General features: G+C 39.2%; 1 protein-coding gene across 3 annotated transcripts in view; it reads right to left on the reverse strand.

Moving 5' to 3' along the window:
- Lpp (LIM domain containing preferred translocation partner in lipoma) overlaps window positions 1–18,795 on the reverse strand; it is a 606,110-nt gene that overhangs the window by 324,875 nt on the left and 262,440 nt on the right. For all 3 annotated transcript variants that reach the window (XM_035444680.1, XM_035444681.1, XM_035444679.1), the window contains one exon: window positions 12,025–12,137. In XM_035444680.1, coding sequence (XP_035300571.1) covers window positions 12,025–12,137 — 113 coding nt within the window. The remainder of the gene's footprint in view (window positions 1–12,024; window positions 12,138–18,795) is intronic.

The raw sequence follows: 18,795 nt of genomic DNA on the forward strand, positions 1-18,795 counted from the left end.
AAAAAACATGAGAGAAAACAAATCAAAACACAGAGAACATTCAAAGAGTAAAATCGGACAGGGCTGCATGGACAAAACAACAACTAAGGGGACCTTAGATGGAGAATTCTATTTAAGTCATTTAGCAGAAGAACAGGAAGATGCTGGATGAACAGTGCAATGTGAGCACGCCTGGCAACAACACTGCTCTTAGGGAAAGAGCAAAGTGAGGTCAGACACAAAGGGTCATGGGTGATCACACCACACACATGTATAGCTCTTACAAGGAGCTTGGCACTGCTTGCAGATGTGGCTGGTTAAAGGATAAACACAGCTCCATGACGAAGCAGAGAGTGGGCATGGGTAATTGTATCTTGGGACTCGGTGCTGATGTGGGAACAAACACATGGTATGAATCACATATATTTTAGGAAGTGCTCAGATAGTTTACGTTAATGATCCCAACAGGAATCCCTATTTTTATGCCCAAGGTTACCATTGATAGAAAGTATGAGACAAAATCAGAAAACCACAGATCTTACCCCAATCGGGAATGAATGTGATTCTGTAATGTAACAAACAATCATGACTTAAGCAAGTACCTATCCTGTGGGTGCATTACAAATTAATAGCCATCTATAACAAGTGACATCACCATCCAGAGGATGAAGGAATTCTGAAGGTGACAAGGGATGATGTCTTTTCAAGTCTCTCTATTCTTGTCTGAACTTTAAAAGCCTTCATCTGGTCCAGAATTCTGCCCATGGCTCATTGTCAGCCTTGCTGACAAATGCTTCCTTGTTCAGAGTCTACTCAGAGTCAATGATAATCAAAGACCTACTGTGCCCTTGCTGAGTCTATGTGAATAAAATCACCAAACTAAGGAATAAGGAAAACCTGAACTAGTCATTCTTCCTTGCCTTCCCACCTTTCCCCTCTTCAGACATGAATTTTATCTGTAAGCAATATTTCATTTCAACCAGGTCTATAGGTTTTTATAACTGACTTAAGTCTTGGTCAGTGCTACAAAGTAGATCACACTTAACGTGAAATCTAAGTCCCACTGGATTTAAAGATGCCTACTCTTTTACAATTCAGATGCTCTTCATTTTGGTTTCCACTTAAGAATCAGAACAGTATCAAACAACCCCAGAAAGGCAAGTTGGAGACCAGGGAATCGAGGGACATGGCAGTCAGAAGGCTGAGCATGCAACAGGCCTTCTGTAACTGGTAAAGGGTAAGGCTTCTACAGGAGGACTGCACTAGGTAAGCTCTAGGAGACTGCTACTGGATGAAGGAAAGAATCCTGGCTTTAGGGAAAGGCTGTGATGACAAAGACAGGCAGGAATTGGGTTTCCAAGTGTAGCTAAGCTGTATTTGACTGCATTAGTATCTGAGACATCTATTAAAAAGTGCAGCCCTAGCACCTCCCCTAGACTGAACAAATCTAAAGTTGTGAGCACTAAGCATTTAGCCTTTTTCCAAATTCTTTTCCACACTAAAACTGAAATATAGTGGCATAGTTTGGCAGCCAGTTGCTAAACCAAATGCTAACAGTAGTAAGTGGAACAATTTAATTAAGACCTCACAACTCTAAGTACATTTAAGCATAATTCCTTAGTAATACATTCTAATCCAATTCCTAATGATGGAAAATACTTTCCTCTACTCAGCAATTCTTGGATCTCATCCACAGTCCTAGGAGGGTTGAGCATAGCCTACTTCACTTTCGCATTTGTAGAAAGGGCAAATATGTTTACGACCTCCAAGGGGTGCTATGACTTTCCTTTTGTTGTATTTATAAATCTTCTGAGTGTTCTGAAAAATCAACTATAAGTTAACAATATTTGTAGCAGCCCGTTGGACCTTAATAAATATTCAATTAAGGAACAATGACAAGAAAATGGAAAAATCCACAAATATTTTCATCCTCCTGCCGCAATACTATCTGGAGACAGTATAGACCTTCTCATTAACAGGGATTGTTATCAACATTACTTCTAGTACTACACACTCACATTTGCCTCAGAGAACACTCTTTTCCACAAACTCGCAAGCATGCTAAAGCATCCACCTGAAGAAAGTGAGATTCCTACAAAGATCCTGTGCCCTGCCCCCAAAGTCCCCCCAAACTCCCCACACACACCTCCCTTGCACCCACCTCTGCCTTCCTTCACATAGCTACTTCTCCTTCATAAAATACTCCCTTTTCCAAAGCTGCCCCTTGCCAATATCAGGGCTACCTCTACACTTCCAGTCACAGCCTGCCTGTATGGACTCCATAGAGCTTTTTATTGTTCTCTAATAATCCATAAAGCTTTAGATTGTAAACCAGCTTCAAACGCAATCATGACTGCTGAAGAGATTATCCATTTATCAGGTCTGCCAGCAGGGGTTATGAGACACCCAGGGTAAAATTTACCATGGAAAGTTATGGAGAAAGGATAGCTTTAGCAAAAGAATACAGTACTGTATCGCTGTGTCACCAGTTCTAAGGCCCCTTTCTCCAAGGGCAACTCCTTAGCTGGGCAAGCAGGCCACTGAATATGGAATAGCAATGCCACTGGCTTCCGTCTTCTCCTTGCGGTACTGTTCCCTAAGGGCTCAGTAGCATATCTTATCATACTGGGTTTTGTTGGCTCCAGTCTCCTGTTCTGGGTGGTGTGCTTTGACATACAGAGATGAAGTTGAGAAATCTGTGCCTAGAGGAGTTGAGGTTTCACCAACAGAAAAAGGGGAAATCTATGTGATTTTACTATTTTCACTACAAAAAAAAAAATCCCATATTTATTTCCCTCTTTTTGAAACGGCACTAAGGAAACACATGTGAGGCTGCCATGAACGGAGGCTGTACTTTCCAAACAGTAGCAGAAGACTAAAAATAGAAAACCTTGATTTGCTCAAGATGTATCTAACTTCCTCTCCCACTTCCTTTCCTTACCATCCCAAGCCAACAGAAGTAGTCCACGGTGAACCCTTTGCAAACTCACAATAGCATCAAACAGATAAGTGAGGCACATAGTCCATAGTTTAGTTCCCAAAATGTCCCTACTCTCAAATCACAGACACAAACAACCAATCAATAAACACCAACTAATCTGCTAGCGTATTAACTATCCGCTATCCTCAGAACAAAGTGAGGAATATGGATCATATAGGAACTATGGTACACAGTTTAGGTGGGTACCAAAAAGGAAATGAGAAGAATAGATAGCCCAAAATACAGAAACTTCTCACTGAGCTATTGGTCAGCTTTCCTAATAACTGTGTTGCCATAGGCAAGTGGTCCAGTTAAGAAATGTGAGCCTCTAATCTCTTCGTCACAGGGACCATCAGCTAGAAAAGGACCAGTCAAATCTGAGTTTGTGATGACAATTTACATCGACAGGACTCCTCCATACTATGTTGTAATTCTGGTTTTATAAAATATAGATGAAAGTCAGGATCAACATACATGAACTAATGGCATCACTCCACAAAGAAGCATACATTAGATGACAGGAAAATTAAGTAGCTTTAACCAATTATCACAGTAGCCTAACAGATTTCACAGTAGCCTTTACAATGAGGCACACATTGCTACACAGAAGAATCTTCTAGAACGATATCAGTGAAATTGACATTTTGCATGTGAAGCTGAGAAATGTGGTGACAAGGAACATATAGGAGCATTTTGTCATTAAGCCATGGGACATCAGGTGTGTCACAGCAGATACAGAGACAGAGCCAGGCCATTAGGCATAGGTGAGAAAGAGAGTGTAAAAATAAAGCACAAGTTTTTTTTTTTCTTTTAATGGAAAGGATTGCTTGCAAGTCAAAAGATGAGGAAGTCCCAGCCAGCAAAAGTGAAGTAGCGAAAATTAACTTGACATTTGTTAAGAACGGTAACATCCTACCAAGGGCAAAGGTCATACACAGAACAAACTGGGTTGTGAGTAATGTAGGTTATGGGCTACCCTGAACTGCTAGATAAAAGAAGAAACTTGATGTGGCAGGAAGTAAGACAGCCACAGGAAGAAAACATCAATTCCTTGAACAGTAACTGTTTAAGGATATTCAGCTAGAATATGAAAGAAATAGAAAAAAAAAGGTGATGAATCATTTTTAACATGGAGAACGAATGAACTAAAATGATGGGCAGTGAAATAAATGGACTGGAACAAGTCTGAGAATTGTTTCCATGTGCAAAGACCTGGCTGATGAAGACAGAAACAAAACAGGACATGTGATCAATGATCAGAGGATCAGGGGTTTAGAGTGTGGGATACTAGATGACATGGTGGTGTGCCAAACCAAAAGTACATCTTATAATAAGAGGAATAATAAACTTTATAGAACACTGAATATAACAATAAAGATGGCTTTCCTATGAAACGAGCTGAAGGATAACTGATGAGTCCTATAGTAGCTAAAACATAGTAGGACTCATAAATGAATCCAGACATCAATGATTCCCTTAGCATTCTTGTTTCTAACGGGAGAAGATAGAAGGTTAAAGGAAGAAATCTCACTGGGCACCAAAAGTACAAACAGGAAGGAAGAAGATCCTGTATCAGAGGAATCAAAGCACAGACAGAAGGTTCTGGGAAGATGGCATTGTGGGAAGCACAAAAGGAAGTCTGCCTTGCCCACTGGACAAATGCAGCAATGACATAGTCTCTAAGATGCAAGAGATTTGGAACTCTGGAATCTATTGAAGAATTCCAGCTTCCAGGCAGAAGCCTGGTAAACTGTGGTTAACTTAGGTTAATTTCATTTCTCAGTACAGTCCCTATTAACCAACCCCCCACCTTGGCAAGCAGATGCTCCTCTCCCTAGGGCAAGCAGGGAAGGCACAGAGTGCTTCATATTCCAAGTACCAAAGATCTCTGCAAGGATTCAATTGCTTCCACTCACAGAAGTAGTTGCCATGTTTCCACTATGGCATTGTGCCTTCCCAGACATTTAAGGGCAGCCACTTAGGATTGCCCTGAATATGTCACTGTCTCCTGTTTAGAGGGGAACACACATTGATGGCTAGAATATTCAAACCATGCATACATGAAAGAAATCAGACTGTTATTCCACATGCTCAAGAGAGGGAGTCCATTAACAAAAGATATCTAACTCTCCCAGTTTTGATCTAATGGTGATTCTTGCCCCAAAGATAAGCAAAAGTCACACCCAGCACCACCCCCCCAAAAGAAGGAAAGAGATATACAGCAAAGTCTAGAGGTGAATGGGTCTTATTTCCAGAGTTACCAATATATTTCAGTGTGAAGTGTACATTTTTTTCAACAGTAATAGAAAAAGATCACAAAACACAGTAAAAAAGGATGAACTATTCAGAATAAAAAATAAAAGAAAGGAAACAATCTAGATGAGATACGTCACAGTAAAATGGTTTGGCAAAGACCTTAAAACTATCTTCTTATATAAAAAAAAAAAACTAAAGGAAGATAAATAGCAAACTAAAAAAAAAACGACCATGAACAAAATGAAATTGTTGATAAGAAGTAAGAGAAAAAACCAAACTCTATAAACAAATAACATAATAAGAAACAAATGAGCACTAGGCATGTTTGAGTGGGTAGAAGAGAGGCAGGCACCAGGACGATTTATCAGCACAAAATACTAAAATCTAAGGAAGAGAGAGAAAAGAAGTGAAGAGAACAGAGAACTGACAGGTTTACAAAGGATCTTCTCTAACAATGAATACCATGAAGCAGATTACCATATGCATTATGGGAGTCCCAGAAACAGAAGAGAGACAACAGTATTTGAAAAATGATGGCAACCAGAATGTTAGGAAGAATTACTGTGGCAAATGAAAGGTTAAAACGTTTCCCCTCTCAAGTACAACAAAATTGATGAATGGATGACATAAATGACGTTAAAAGGGGTGGGATGGGAATACATCAAATTGCTCATCAGCAACAATCAACACAACAATGAGTAAGTGATACAGGCCAGATCTTTGTACAGTATTTGATATAGTAAATCTGAATCTACTATCACACTTTTACATAGGATTTTACTCAGATATAAGGAATTGTCCAATACTGGAAAACTGGGAGGATACATCACTCATATAGCCTTCTAAAAAATTACTTCATGAAACACTATGACAGAAATAGTAAACACGTGAAAACAAAGGAAACAATCTAGATGAGATACATCACAGTATCACATCACGTGAAAAGGATAGAATCACGAAGAAGAATGCAAACACAAACCAGCATGACAGAACAGGCCTAGAAAGGAGAGTAAATAGCGATGGGGTCACTCAAAAAGTGTTTTAATAACACATGAGATAAAGAAAAGTAAGTTCTACCCCAGGCTTACTTGGTATATAATTTAGGTAAAGCATATACATAAGAACATAATTTTTCTTTGATTAAAAAATATTAAAAAGTAAAAAGTAAAAAATAGTTGAAAATCTTTAATGTATATTAATTGATTCCCTTACATTACTTCTTGTAAGGAGAAAATATGTAATGCCCTCTTCAATGAAAAAAAAAACATTCAATCTTGATGAAGCCATTAAAAAAATGATAGGAAAGACAAAATGGATATGAACTTCCAAAAATTCAAAAGGGATCAACTACAGGTACATATTCCTCAGGCGCAAGGATGGTGTCTGCAGTCCACAGCATAGTAAGTTATCCCCTACACACAACTCTGACTGAGAGCCAACCACACTGGTTAACTCACAGTCAACCAGAACTGGCCAAAGCACCTTCCCCAGGGATCGTTTGACCACAGATTCACTAAGCTTCAATCACGGAAAACACAGATGTATCCTGGATTATTTTTGAAGGCTTGGTAAGTTGAGAGTACATATAAATTCCAGAATGAAATCCCAAGAAACTTAACTCAGATGAATTCATCGCTTGTCTGTTTTGACTTTGAAACAGGATCTTGCTGCATAGCCCAGGCTGGCCCAAAACACAATTCTTCCTTAGCCTCCTAAGAGCTGGGATTATAAGTGTGTACAACCACACCCAGTAGAGGAAATGTGAAAATTGGAGAGATTGGTTGTGGGTGCTGTTAACCAGGAGTATGGCAAGTATAAAGCCCTAGGTTTGATTCCTGAACTTTGAAAAGAAGACCAGTGAGGAGGAGGAGGAGAAGAGAATGGGGAACATGCCTCATGAAAGAGTGAATATTCTCAAGGAATTAGTAGAATAACTCCTGTAGCTCCTATCAGCTCTGTCTATAAGAGTTTATAAGCACAGATTTCCAAAGTCTGTCCTGCTCATGCCCAGCCAGAGGCTGAATCAGAACAAAAAACAAATAGGTAAAAAGTCTGGCATTCACTTTTGGCAAATCATATTGACCAAATTCAGAAATGTCAAAGAACCCATCAGTCTGGCTATTCATCTCTCTCTCTCTCTCTCTCTCTCTCTCTCTCTCTTCTCTCTTCTTCTCTCTCACACACACACACACACACACACACACACACACACACACACACACCTACAAACACATACACACACATGGAAGAGAAAATCAGTAGCCAGGCACCTCCTTACTTCTCCTCTTCAGCCAGGACCACTATCTACATATTAATTAGGGCAGATGGACCTAAAAGGAAGAAAGTAAAGAGTGAGAAAGAGCTTCCTAGGCCTTCTCATATAGTTTTATGGATCAAATGTCTTTCTAACAACACCCTAAGGAAAGGTCATGTGGCTTAGCATGGGTTGGAGCTTCTGCTGGTCAACCTCTCTATGATTCTGCAACATGCCCCACTACCACCATCGTGGGCTCAGCAGCCTGGATCTGTTTCTGCATCAGTGTACTCCTCCCTTGATATACTGATGGGCAGAGGTAAGGACACATCTGTTATAAGATTCATCCAAACTACAGCCAGTAGGCTCACAGAGCAAGGTGGCCATGGCTGTGGCCGGAGGTCACTAATCCTAAAATGTGTAAAGTGGTCAAATAGAAATCAGCTACCATACATATATCGGTTTTAAATTCTTTTCAAAAAAGGTGAGTTTGATTAAAGATGTATAATCTCATGGGGGGCTTCTTCTTCCTTTTCAATGCTAAATCTCTGCCTAGTTCACTTTATCCTTAGAAATGCCAGCCTCTCTCCACAGCTTTGCTGCCCAGCTCTTTGCTGTACACTGCCCCTTCCCCCTCCCCCCTCTCTCTCCTCCTGCCCCCATCAAGCCCTAATTGTCCCTTTTCCAGGAGTACAGGAAGAAAGGCACTAAAAATAAATGTTAAAGGAAAAGATCACATTTGAATATGAAAATTTTAACAGTTGAGCCAATCAGTCTAAGATAAAAAATATATTTTGCAGTAGAGAGATTGAGTTGACACAAGCAAATGTAAGCACCTGGCCTGAGTAAATACAAACAGAGAAAGGACAACACAAGATTTGCAACTGCTGCACACCAGGCAAGGAGAAGCAAGCTGTAGAGTCAGACCACAACCTAGGTCAAGTCAAAGATGGTTTCCTGGAGGTCATGAAAAGATCAAACCAAAGTATCACACAGAGGGCCAGGTGAGTGCCTGGGGAGCTTGTGAAGCTACCAAGCAACTCAGGAATATGTGCATGTTGTTTGTACTCTCTGTGTATGGTACAGGCGTGTGTGTGTGTGTGTGTGTGTGTGTGTGTGTGTGTGTGTGTATCTTACATCTAATCTATCTCCTTATCCATAACCACTGCCTCACTATATATGTGCCCTTTTTCTTACATATATTTAAAAAAGAAAAAAAAAACACTACCAATTAAAGAATAGAAAGAAGTAAAGGGTATGATGTCTAATTTCCTGGAAAATAAATGTATTTTAAAATACCTTAAAAAATATATTCTGTCCTCTTGACCAAGTGACAAGAAACATTGTACCTGTTCATGGGCTGACTGACTGAAAAGAGATTTACAGACTGTGACATCAACTCAGAGCAAAGTGCCAAGCTTGAACATCCAGACTGCCAGACTGAGGAGGCCAAGTTCTGAGGCAGACGTACTGTCTAGCTTAATGCATCTACCTACCTATTGAATGTATTCATTTTATCTAAAATGATCAAGGAACAAATTAATACAGGGACTGTTAAGGAGCCAGTACAAACTTTAAATTGATTCTGGCCAAAAAAAAAAAAAAAAAAAAACTCCCAATTGTGTTCAGATCTATCTTTCCCATGAAAATATGTGAATTCCCAAAACAAGAATACTTCTTTGCAGTAAATATGTATTTCCTTTTTATGGAAGTTTATATGGCATATATCAAAATTTCAGTAAGCCAAGCTAAACTCCAGCAATACCTATTCTTACCAGATACAACATGCAACCGCCTACTCCACATCAGAGAACCTTCCAGCTTAGTAAACCTTACAGCTTAATAGAGGACTAGGACAAGTTGAGTACAGTACAAAAACAACCAACAGTGGTGGAGAGGGAGGTATGGTCAGGTGAGAGTTCTGTCAGAACCACGGTATAAACAGACATCTCTTTGCATCTCAGTCTCCCCATTTCCAAAGAGGGTTGGGAATTAATCCCCTCAGTGGGTGCTTAAAAGTGCTATATTCTAGAAATCTGGCCCCAGGTTTGGATTCAATGACCACCGAAATCCCTTTCAGCCCTGAGTATCTTCCAGTAGCCATACTTAGTAGAAACTCTTCTGGCTCGGAGCTGAAAATCTGGCTGGGAATATAAACAGACTTCTACATAAAACACACATCTACCAGCTATGAGATGGAATTGGCAAGATGAGGCTTTACCAGAGTTGAGAGGAAAAAGTGCAAACTCAGTATCCTTAGTGATGACAATGCCTCAGATGCACTGAGCTCTACCTAAAGGGGGTGATACCAGGTCAGAACAGGGTCAGAAACAACCACAGCCAACGCTCTCCTTCCCAAGACAAAGACATGGACATCATTTTTAAGTTACCAAGAATGTCATATGAACAGCTTCAAAAAACAACACCCTCTCCCTACCAGATTTGTCCTTTTCCATTTGGCAAACATTGCTTTATTTTTTATCATCCTCCCTTCTGTTTTACAGAGAACATAAGCCAACATGGCAACAGACTTCTTGTTTATTTCCTTCCTCTTCAAAAACAAAGCCATGGCTTGAGTACATTTATCAGAACAAAGTCCACATAGAAAGAGACTTTTTGTAATTTTCATGAAAGCCCCATGAACAGGACAAGGACGCCACTTTCACTGATTCTATTCGACACAGTACTGGCAGTCCTAGCCAGGGCAATTAGACAAGACAAAGAATTAAAAGCAGTCCAAACTGGAAAAGGAAGAAGAACTGTCCCTGTTTTCAGACAAAGTGAACACACACAGACAAGCCCAAGACTCTAGAAAATATTATTAAATTAATACATAAATTCAGCAAAATTACAATGATATATAATCAACATATAAAGGTAAATAGGATATTTATGTTAGCCATCAACTCTGAAAAAGAATTTATAAAAAAGGTACATTCATGGTAGCTACAGAAACATCAATAAATTTTAATACAATTTTTAATTATGTGAAGGATGTTCACAATGAAACTATTCCATTACTGATAAAAGTATAGCAAGGAGAAATTTGAGTAAACATCCTATGTTCATGGGTTGGGTGATTTGTAAATGGAACTCATGGACAAAACTTTATTGTTACTGTGATTAGTAGGTTCACATATCTATCATAATTTTATTATCATCATCAGCTTCACCTAGTATTTGATAATATAATTATTATCATTGCTATTATTTGCATTATACAATATCAGCGGAAATATCAAAATATCATCTAGCTATATCAATTAGAACATTGAGACACAGTAATGTTGTCAACTTTTTAAGGCGGTATAGCTACCTTCTTTGTAAAGGACAACTAGGACTTGGTGTGATCTGCCCACGGTCACTAATTCAGAACACACTCTCAACTACTTTTCAAACTGCAGATATTCAGCCAATCCTTGGAGTACAAATATTCCAAATTTAGCATAATAGACTTAATAGTAATCCAGGAAAAAAAAGCACAAGAGAATTTTTAAATTATGCCCTCTGCAAGTTCCACAGAGTGCAAACTATGCCTGTCTTTTCTGCCATAGGATTTCCCATTGTTCAGATAATATCTACATAGGAACAAAGATTATTTGGGAAATAATTTCTGCTTTATACTCCCAGCCTAAACTCAGACCCTAACCATTTCTTCCTTACAACTTCTCTTCCATCACATTCCTTGTGGGACACCTCGAGCACATACAAAGGCAGACTGAATAACAGAATAAAGCACGCCACAGTAACCAGCATTAACACAGTGTGTCTGTTTGTTGTAACTCACAGGTTCTGATGTTTGATTGTACATAAGTAAACATCAGACATCATTCCATCTCATCTGAAAAATCAGGGTTTCTCTAAGACAAGGTCTTGATTTTTATCTTCAATAAATCTACAATGACGTCACCTTATCTGAGAATGGCAATTTTCGTAATTTTATTATTTTTCTATCCTGGCATGATGTCTTCAGCCTTACCTGGAGGTGCTGACCACCTTGGGTCAGAGCAAAATTATTTTTCTTGCTGCTTCTGCACCTAGCCGGAGTTAGATTCTGTACTCTGTGAGGTACAGTGCCCATATGTCACTGATACCCATCTAACCTTCATATTTGGATATCTAGAAGAAAAGGCCCTAGGATGTCTTACTATTGCTTTCATGAAAACAATGTTGCTGCCAGTGAGGGCCCACTTCAAACAAGCAGAGCCTTAAATATTACTCTTACTCATATAGAATACAAAGCTTAAGGAAAGAGGGAAAAGATTTAAGGCTTGGCTTTATGCCAAAAAATGTGGACTTCTCAAACAGCACTTCTTTAAAATATAATCTTGAATTATAAAATGAAATTAGTAGGTAAAATTTTTCCATGGCTTCTGAGTATAAGCCAGTCTAACTCTGAGCATGGCTCGGGTATTTTACACTGAAGTGTGCTAACTCTTTGTAAGTTGCATGCTGGGGAAATATTCTGAGTAAATGCTCACAAACACAGAAAGCATAGCTGAATTCTTAGGCATCCTAGCATATCTTATAAACCAGACTTCAATACTGCTCTTACCTGTACTTTGAAAGCGCCTTCATCCAGAGGTGGAGGAGGAGGGAAGTGTCCAGAGCCAGGTGGAAGGGTACCAGGGTCATCTAAGGGTGGAGGTGGGGGTGGAAGAAAATCACCTATAGAAAGGAAATACATATGAGATGTTAACAAGCTTGCCATTTCATAGTACTCTTTAAAAGCTATTATCTGCTGGTAATTTATTGTAATTGTTTTACATCCAAATGTTTGCCTTCTAGAAAAAAAATTGCCTTAGCTTCCATAGGACAAAAGGCCAGATTTCTTATTTCAAAATGGCATGAAGGCTAGTCTAGAGGGGTCAAAGGTATGGGATGAGGACTAGGGGCACCGAAATGTATTAAACTTGATAACTGGCCTTAACAAAATCCTATTCAAGTAGAAGAAAAGACTTGTATATACATAAGGATAACAAGAAGTTCAATTTATGAGAAGGACAAACTCTTGGAATTTAACTAAAATAAAGCTTATGACCAGGTAAGGGGAAGGGCGGCTGTATTACTATCGCCTTGAACTATATGACCTGAACAACAAGCCCACTCCAGGAAGCAAGGCAGGGAAATACCAGCATGCAAGCAGCCCCCCAGATACACAAGTTGTGACACTTTGATATTATCCAAAGCGACTCATTTGGTTATGGAGACTGCTTCCTTCCTATAGCTTGCTGGTTGTTCAGAAGCTGAAATTTTTCGAGGAGCAGTCACTTACGTGCAAAGAATACTTCTAAAAAACACAAAACAGGCCAGGCTTTGGTGGCGCATGCCTTTAATCCCAGTACTCGGGAGGCAGAGGCAGGTGGATCTCTGTGAGTTCGAGGTCAGCCTGGTCTCCAAAGCGAGTGCCAAGATAGGCTCCAAAGCTGCACAGAGAAACCCTGTCTTGAAATAAAAAAAAAAAAAAAAACGCACAAAACAGACAAAAATGTCACAGAAAATTAATTCACAAAACAAAACTACAGCCCTCTGTCTCTGAGGTCCCTCCTACATACATTCTATCTTATTCCATTTCTCTATTAAAAACTGGAATACAGAGGCTGGAGGGAATCCTGGAAGGAATAAAAGGAATAGAAAAACGGATATTTTAACAGGGAAATCATCTAAAAACAACAAAGATCCTAATGCTAAGCAAGATCATGTAGGTTTCTAAAACCAAGCTGTTAACCTTTCAATCATCAATTACTAAGTTCAACCAAGGTTTCACTTCTGCAAGCCCAACCATCAAAAACTATTTGTAAGAACTAGTAAGTGTCATGCTAATCTGGCAAGGGGGCGGGGCTCGGGAGGGCAAATGCTAAGGATCAGGGATGCACTGGCTGGGAGAATGCATAAGCTTCAATATCTAGAAAGAAGAACTTGGACAAGTTTTTTAAATAAGTCTAAGAATGACAACAATTCTGATGTACAGACAAATATCCAATAGACAAACATACTCAATGCTATACACATGGTAAGCATGCAGAATTTGTATTAGCATGGAGAAGCTTGATGATGTGTTCCTTAGAGGAGGAAAATGAGGAGTTGCCTTTAACAAGCTGAACTGTGCAACATAGTGCGAGGAAAGTGTTTACGTGTTGCTGTTGTATTCATTTATAATTTTTCCTCTTGCTTCAAACTGGGAGAAGGGGCACCCAGCCTCTTGCCCTTTCCTCTCAAAGGACTCTATAAAGTTTGTTTCAAGTTTGGCACCCACCATCTTTAAAGAGACGGGAAGCAACTTTGAATGCCATAATGACAGTGGCTCAGCATCCATCTGAGGGCAGAGGGAGAGTTATCTCGGGGAGGCATGACTCGTGATCACCAGGTAGATGTAGAACCTAGTTCATTACCAAATATTTAGCTGAGCAGTACTTTTAAACCATCAGGAAGGGCAACGACATGGCAAGCAAAGAGAAAAATAGGATTTGTCTCCTTCAAGGAATCACTGTCTCCGTCTTCTCAACCTGGGGACTCCTCTGTCATGACTAAAAATATGAAAGTATAGCTTCTACTGGAGATGAAGATTTTTCACATGCTTTTCCCAGAATCTGTCTTTTGTCTGAAAGGGGTAGGTTGCCAAACAGGTGAATCCAGACCCTCCTGTGTGAATCTGTTTTCCTTCTCTCCCTCCCTCTTTTTTGGGACATAGTCTCTAACATGAGCTTGAACTTGTGCCCATCCTTCCTTAGCTCCCTGTGTGGACCACTGGATCTCAGTCCTAGAAAGAAGCATCCATGACAGTGCTTGCTGAATCTCCTTTCAGATGGATACAGTATCTGGTTTCTGGGATGGACTGGACAGTAGTTGCTGAAACATTCTTCTAAAGTCCAAAGGACAGAACACACCATGTCTTGTGGTGCTCAGCAAGTGTGGTAGCTCCTAAAATGAGGTTACATGCAGAGGAGGTAGGAAGAGAAGTCTGCAGATCATCTACGCACACCCACAGACACATAGAAAGGCTGAGCTCTCATGAAGCCCTTAATAAGCAGTGTCTGGACTCCTGTTCTTGGGATACAACCCCTTTGAGAACTATCAGGAAGAGCTCACTATCAACGTAGATCATGGGCATTCATGATTGTCTGTCTTCATCTTCAGGGAAATAGCAATACCACCTCTACCAGGGAAACAACCTCTGCTGTTGATAAGAAGGTATTTGACAAGGACTGAAATGTTTTCAGTTGCCATCTGGGCAAAATTACATTTGGGCTATTAGATAAACATGACAAGGCAGTAGAATGCTAATCTTTGATCCTTTTTCCATCTTCATTTTCTTAAGTAAATCACTAATTTTTATGGTACTCAATTCCTTAATAGAAAATGTTAATTTCAGGAAAATTCTAAGGTTAAAATTACTAATGAAAAATATGTCTGAGATGAAAATATGCCAATTAGCCTGTTTCACTCTTACTTACACAAATGTATGTATCAAAAATTCACATTTGACACGATTACATAAGCTTCTAGAACTACCACCCATCAATTAGAATATATATATATATATATATATATATATATATATATATATATAGTGTGTGTGTGTGTGTGTGTGTGTGTGTGTGTGTGTGTGTGTTAAAATACTGATGAAACATAGTATTCATAAGAACATAAAGATTGGTATGTGTTCCTACCAGGAAGAGAAATAATACTAGCTAAAACCTTCCTTTAAAATACATCCCAAAGGGTGTCAAATCCTCAATAATATTTACAGGCCTTAGTTCAGGGATATTCACATCCAATTTACCCTGTGACACAGTAACAAAAACAGCATGCAACTAAGTTCAGTTTGAATCTTCAAAACAATGCAATATAGAGAAAAGCATCAGAGGGCTCATCAGGACAGCACTGCTTACAAAGAACCTGAAGTCAATCACACACTGGAAAGCACCAGAGCCATCAAGGTGATGGCGGTCATTTGCTCTGTCATCTATTTATCCAGTCTGCCCTCTGTACACCAGGCATTACTCCAAAGCAGTGCTTCTCAACCCACCTAATATGCTATAACCCTTTAATACAGTTCCGCATGGAGTTGTGGACCCCCAACCATAGATTATTTTCATTGCTACTTCATAACTGTAATTTTACTACTATTATGAATTGTAATATAAATATCTGGTATACAGGATATGTGATCTGTAATCCCTGAGAAAGAGTCATTCAAGGCCCAGGTTGAGAACCGCTGTAGTAGACCCTAGAGTGTAAAGGTACAGACAAATTAAACTCAGAAAACAAATGGAAAATGTTGCCTCCATAGAACTTACAGTGTATTAAGAAAAAAGGGATACTCGGGAGTCAAACAGCTACTGTGAGCCGGATGTCAAGTAGCTATGAAAATGCTAAAGAGGTACAGAGTAAGTAAGTAAGGGGAATTGGTGGGATGGTGGTAGGATGCAGCAGTTTGAAAGAACAGGGTTGAGAAATGCCTCACCAAAGTGGCATTTAGGAAAAAACTTAAATGGAGTAACAGAGTGAGTCATGGACTATCTGGGGGCAGGATAGGAAGAACGAGTATGCTACCAAGTGGAGGAGAAGAAGGGCAGGCTCCTCAATGTGCTTATAGCACGGTACTCATTTTCTACAGGGCTATCTGCAAATAGAGGTTGCCCAGAGCTTATGGCATAACAAATGTTGTTTTGTATTCCCTCTCCTTTTCACTTAATTCTATACAATAAATATGAATTGTAATCTTGCTTTTTTTTTCCAGAATTAGAAGGAAGATGCTTTGAAATGAATCGCAGACTCTACTCAAACCCAGAGTTTAATTTTAATGCATCACTATATTTACCCAAGCTAAAATTTAATGTGCTGTCATCTTTCTAAATAACTGAGCTTGAAATGCTCTTTGAGATTCTCAAATTAAAAGCAAGGAGACTTATTATCTTTAAAGAGGATGACGTCCCTCCACTTGTAAATTGGACCGTCTCACTCCATATTTAGCTAATACTCAATTTCTGGGACTTCACTGTCTTTAGCAGTTCTCTTGTTTAAATTACAGATAAAAATCTCTGTGCAGAGGTGAACACCAGTGTGCTAAATCTAACTGAGCATATTATACTTCTCTATCACATAGCAGTTTCAATATGTTGAAAAAGATTCATTTTCTCAGTCGAAAACACGGAATGGATTCCACAAAACACAAAAAGTGAGGGAGAATTAGGTTCTGAAGAATGGACTAGAACCAAATGCACTTTTGAATTTATCAAGTGTCACTTGTCTGACAAAATTACTTGCTATCCAAACAACAAACCACATCTACATATTTTGACTTTAAAATGTGGGCAATAAAAATAAGCAGCACAATGGGTTGGAAGAGTCTTCCATCAGTTACTGAGACACCCTCAGCCCCAATACTAAAATATGAAATTCTCAGTTTGAAAAAAAGTGAAACAAAAATTTTAAAATGATATGGTTTAAAAAAATCAACTCAATATTAAACGAGGGGAAAAAATCTTAATTTACAACTCAGAAAAGAAGCTGGAAAGTGAATACTAGTAGGCTAAAAGAGTCCCCCAACTATCCCATTTGCAGTGACAGGCCACCCCAGCAGTGCCCACCCAAGACAGAAGGTTCCCTTCCATTCTAAGGCAGCCATAGCGTCTGAGGGGGTGCTTTCTCAACACAATGCATGGGGTAACTGAACCCAGTTTATCTCTGTTGATTCTGACTGTGGATGGTCATCCTCATCACCAATGACAATGTATGGAGAAGCACCACAGTACAAATTCTGCTCCTAGTTTAACTGCCTGTCTATTGGTTTTCGCTACTAGACTAGGCAGGGGATGGCTAAGGGCCTGCTTTCTGTTTTTTGAATAATTTATCATCAGATTATTACTATTTACTGAGTATGTGTTCCCTGTACTGTATACAGAAATTAGCAAATATAAATTAAATATAAACCCAAAGGAACTGTGAATGAACACATGTAATTTTGCTATAGTCAAGTTTTGACCATTCCAACTGCTGATATGAAATACAGCCAAGCCTCTACCTATTGGACTATCAGTGGATCAGAGGTCTTATGTTGCCCTGGCAGCCAGGCAGGGAGTGGTGCAGACCTCAAAGGACCTGTCAAGTTTTGTTTTCCTGCTGCTGTTGCAGTCATTGATTTACTTCTTCTTGATTGTTTTCAATTTAAATTACTGAGAGTCTGTCTGCCAAGTGTAATGACAGAGTCCTGAACCCTAAATTAACATCTGGTCTAGAGGTATTTCAACATCCAGAAGGGTTGCAACTATCCTCACTGCACTGGATTTTTTTTCACTAATCAAAAACCTGAGGATAGACTTTCACAAAAATTTATTATCAGTAGGTATCTGGAAAGTTCTCCAAAATGCTCCAGGAATTTCTGGGAATGGAATGTCATTTCCATAAGGTAGAGATGGTGATGGAACAGGAAAAAGGGGAAAGGAGGAGATACAAAATTCCCAAAGAGCAGTGCTAGGGATGAAGAAACAATGTGACTTTTACATTTTATTATTTATTTTTTTATTTTAAACTTTACAAAGAGTAACAAAGAAAAATCACCACACATCAACATTTACCACACCCAGACTATATAGTTGAAGGAAGTTCTATGCAGTTAGGCATACAAAGTAGAAGCAGTAGAGCTTCACACTCGATTTTATACTTCTACTACTGAATATATGTTATATACTTATACACGACCAAAAAGGAAAATTTCATGACAGAGTTAGAACTAGAAAATTAGCTTCATGCCCTCCTTTGTAACAACTCCTCTTATGTGCCTGCCTTCAGTTCTTCCTCATCCTCCAATATTTAGCTTCTCTTCATCCCTCTTCAACTTCTCCCACTGTGCCCACAGGTTGTTTTTTTTTTTTTTTTTGTTTTTTTGTGTTTCTTTTTTGCCAGCTGGACATAAGACAGAGTTACCTGGGAAGAGGGAACTTCAACTGAAAAAAAAAATGTGCCCATAAGATTTTCCTAAAGGCATGAATGTGGAACAATTTCTTAATTCATGAGTGACTGTGGGAGAGAGGGAGTGAGCCTACTACAGATGGTACTATCCCGGGGCATGTTGTCATGGGGTATATAAGAAAGCAACCTGAGAGAGCCAGGAGATATAAGCCAGTCAGTAGCATCAGTTCTGCCTCCAGGTTCCTTCCTTGCTTGAGTTATTGCCCTGACTTCCTGCAGTGATGGACTCTGATATAATGGTATAAAATGGAATAAACCACTTATTTCCCATGATGTTTTTATCAAAACAACAGAAACCTAACTAATACACACAATATTACTGCTTTGGTTCTAAGAATATGAATACATTAAT

The sequence above is a fragment of the Cricetulus griseus genome, chromosome 4 (assembly GCF_003668045.3).
Source record: "Cricetulus griseus strain 17A/GY chromosome 4, alternate assembly CriGri-PICRH-1.0, whole genome shotgun sequence".
Lineage (NCBI taxonomy): Eukaryota > Metazoa > Chordata > Mammalia > Rodentia > Cricetidae > Cricetulus > Cricetulus griseus.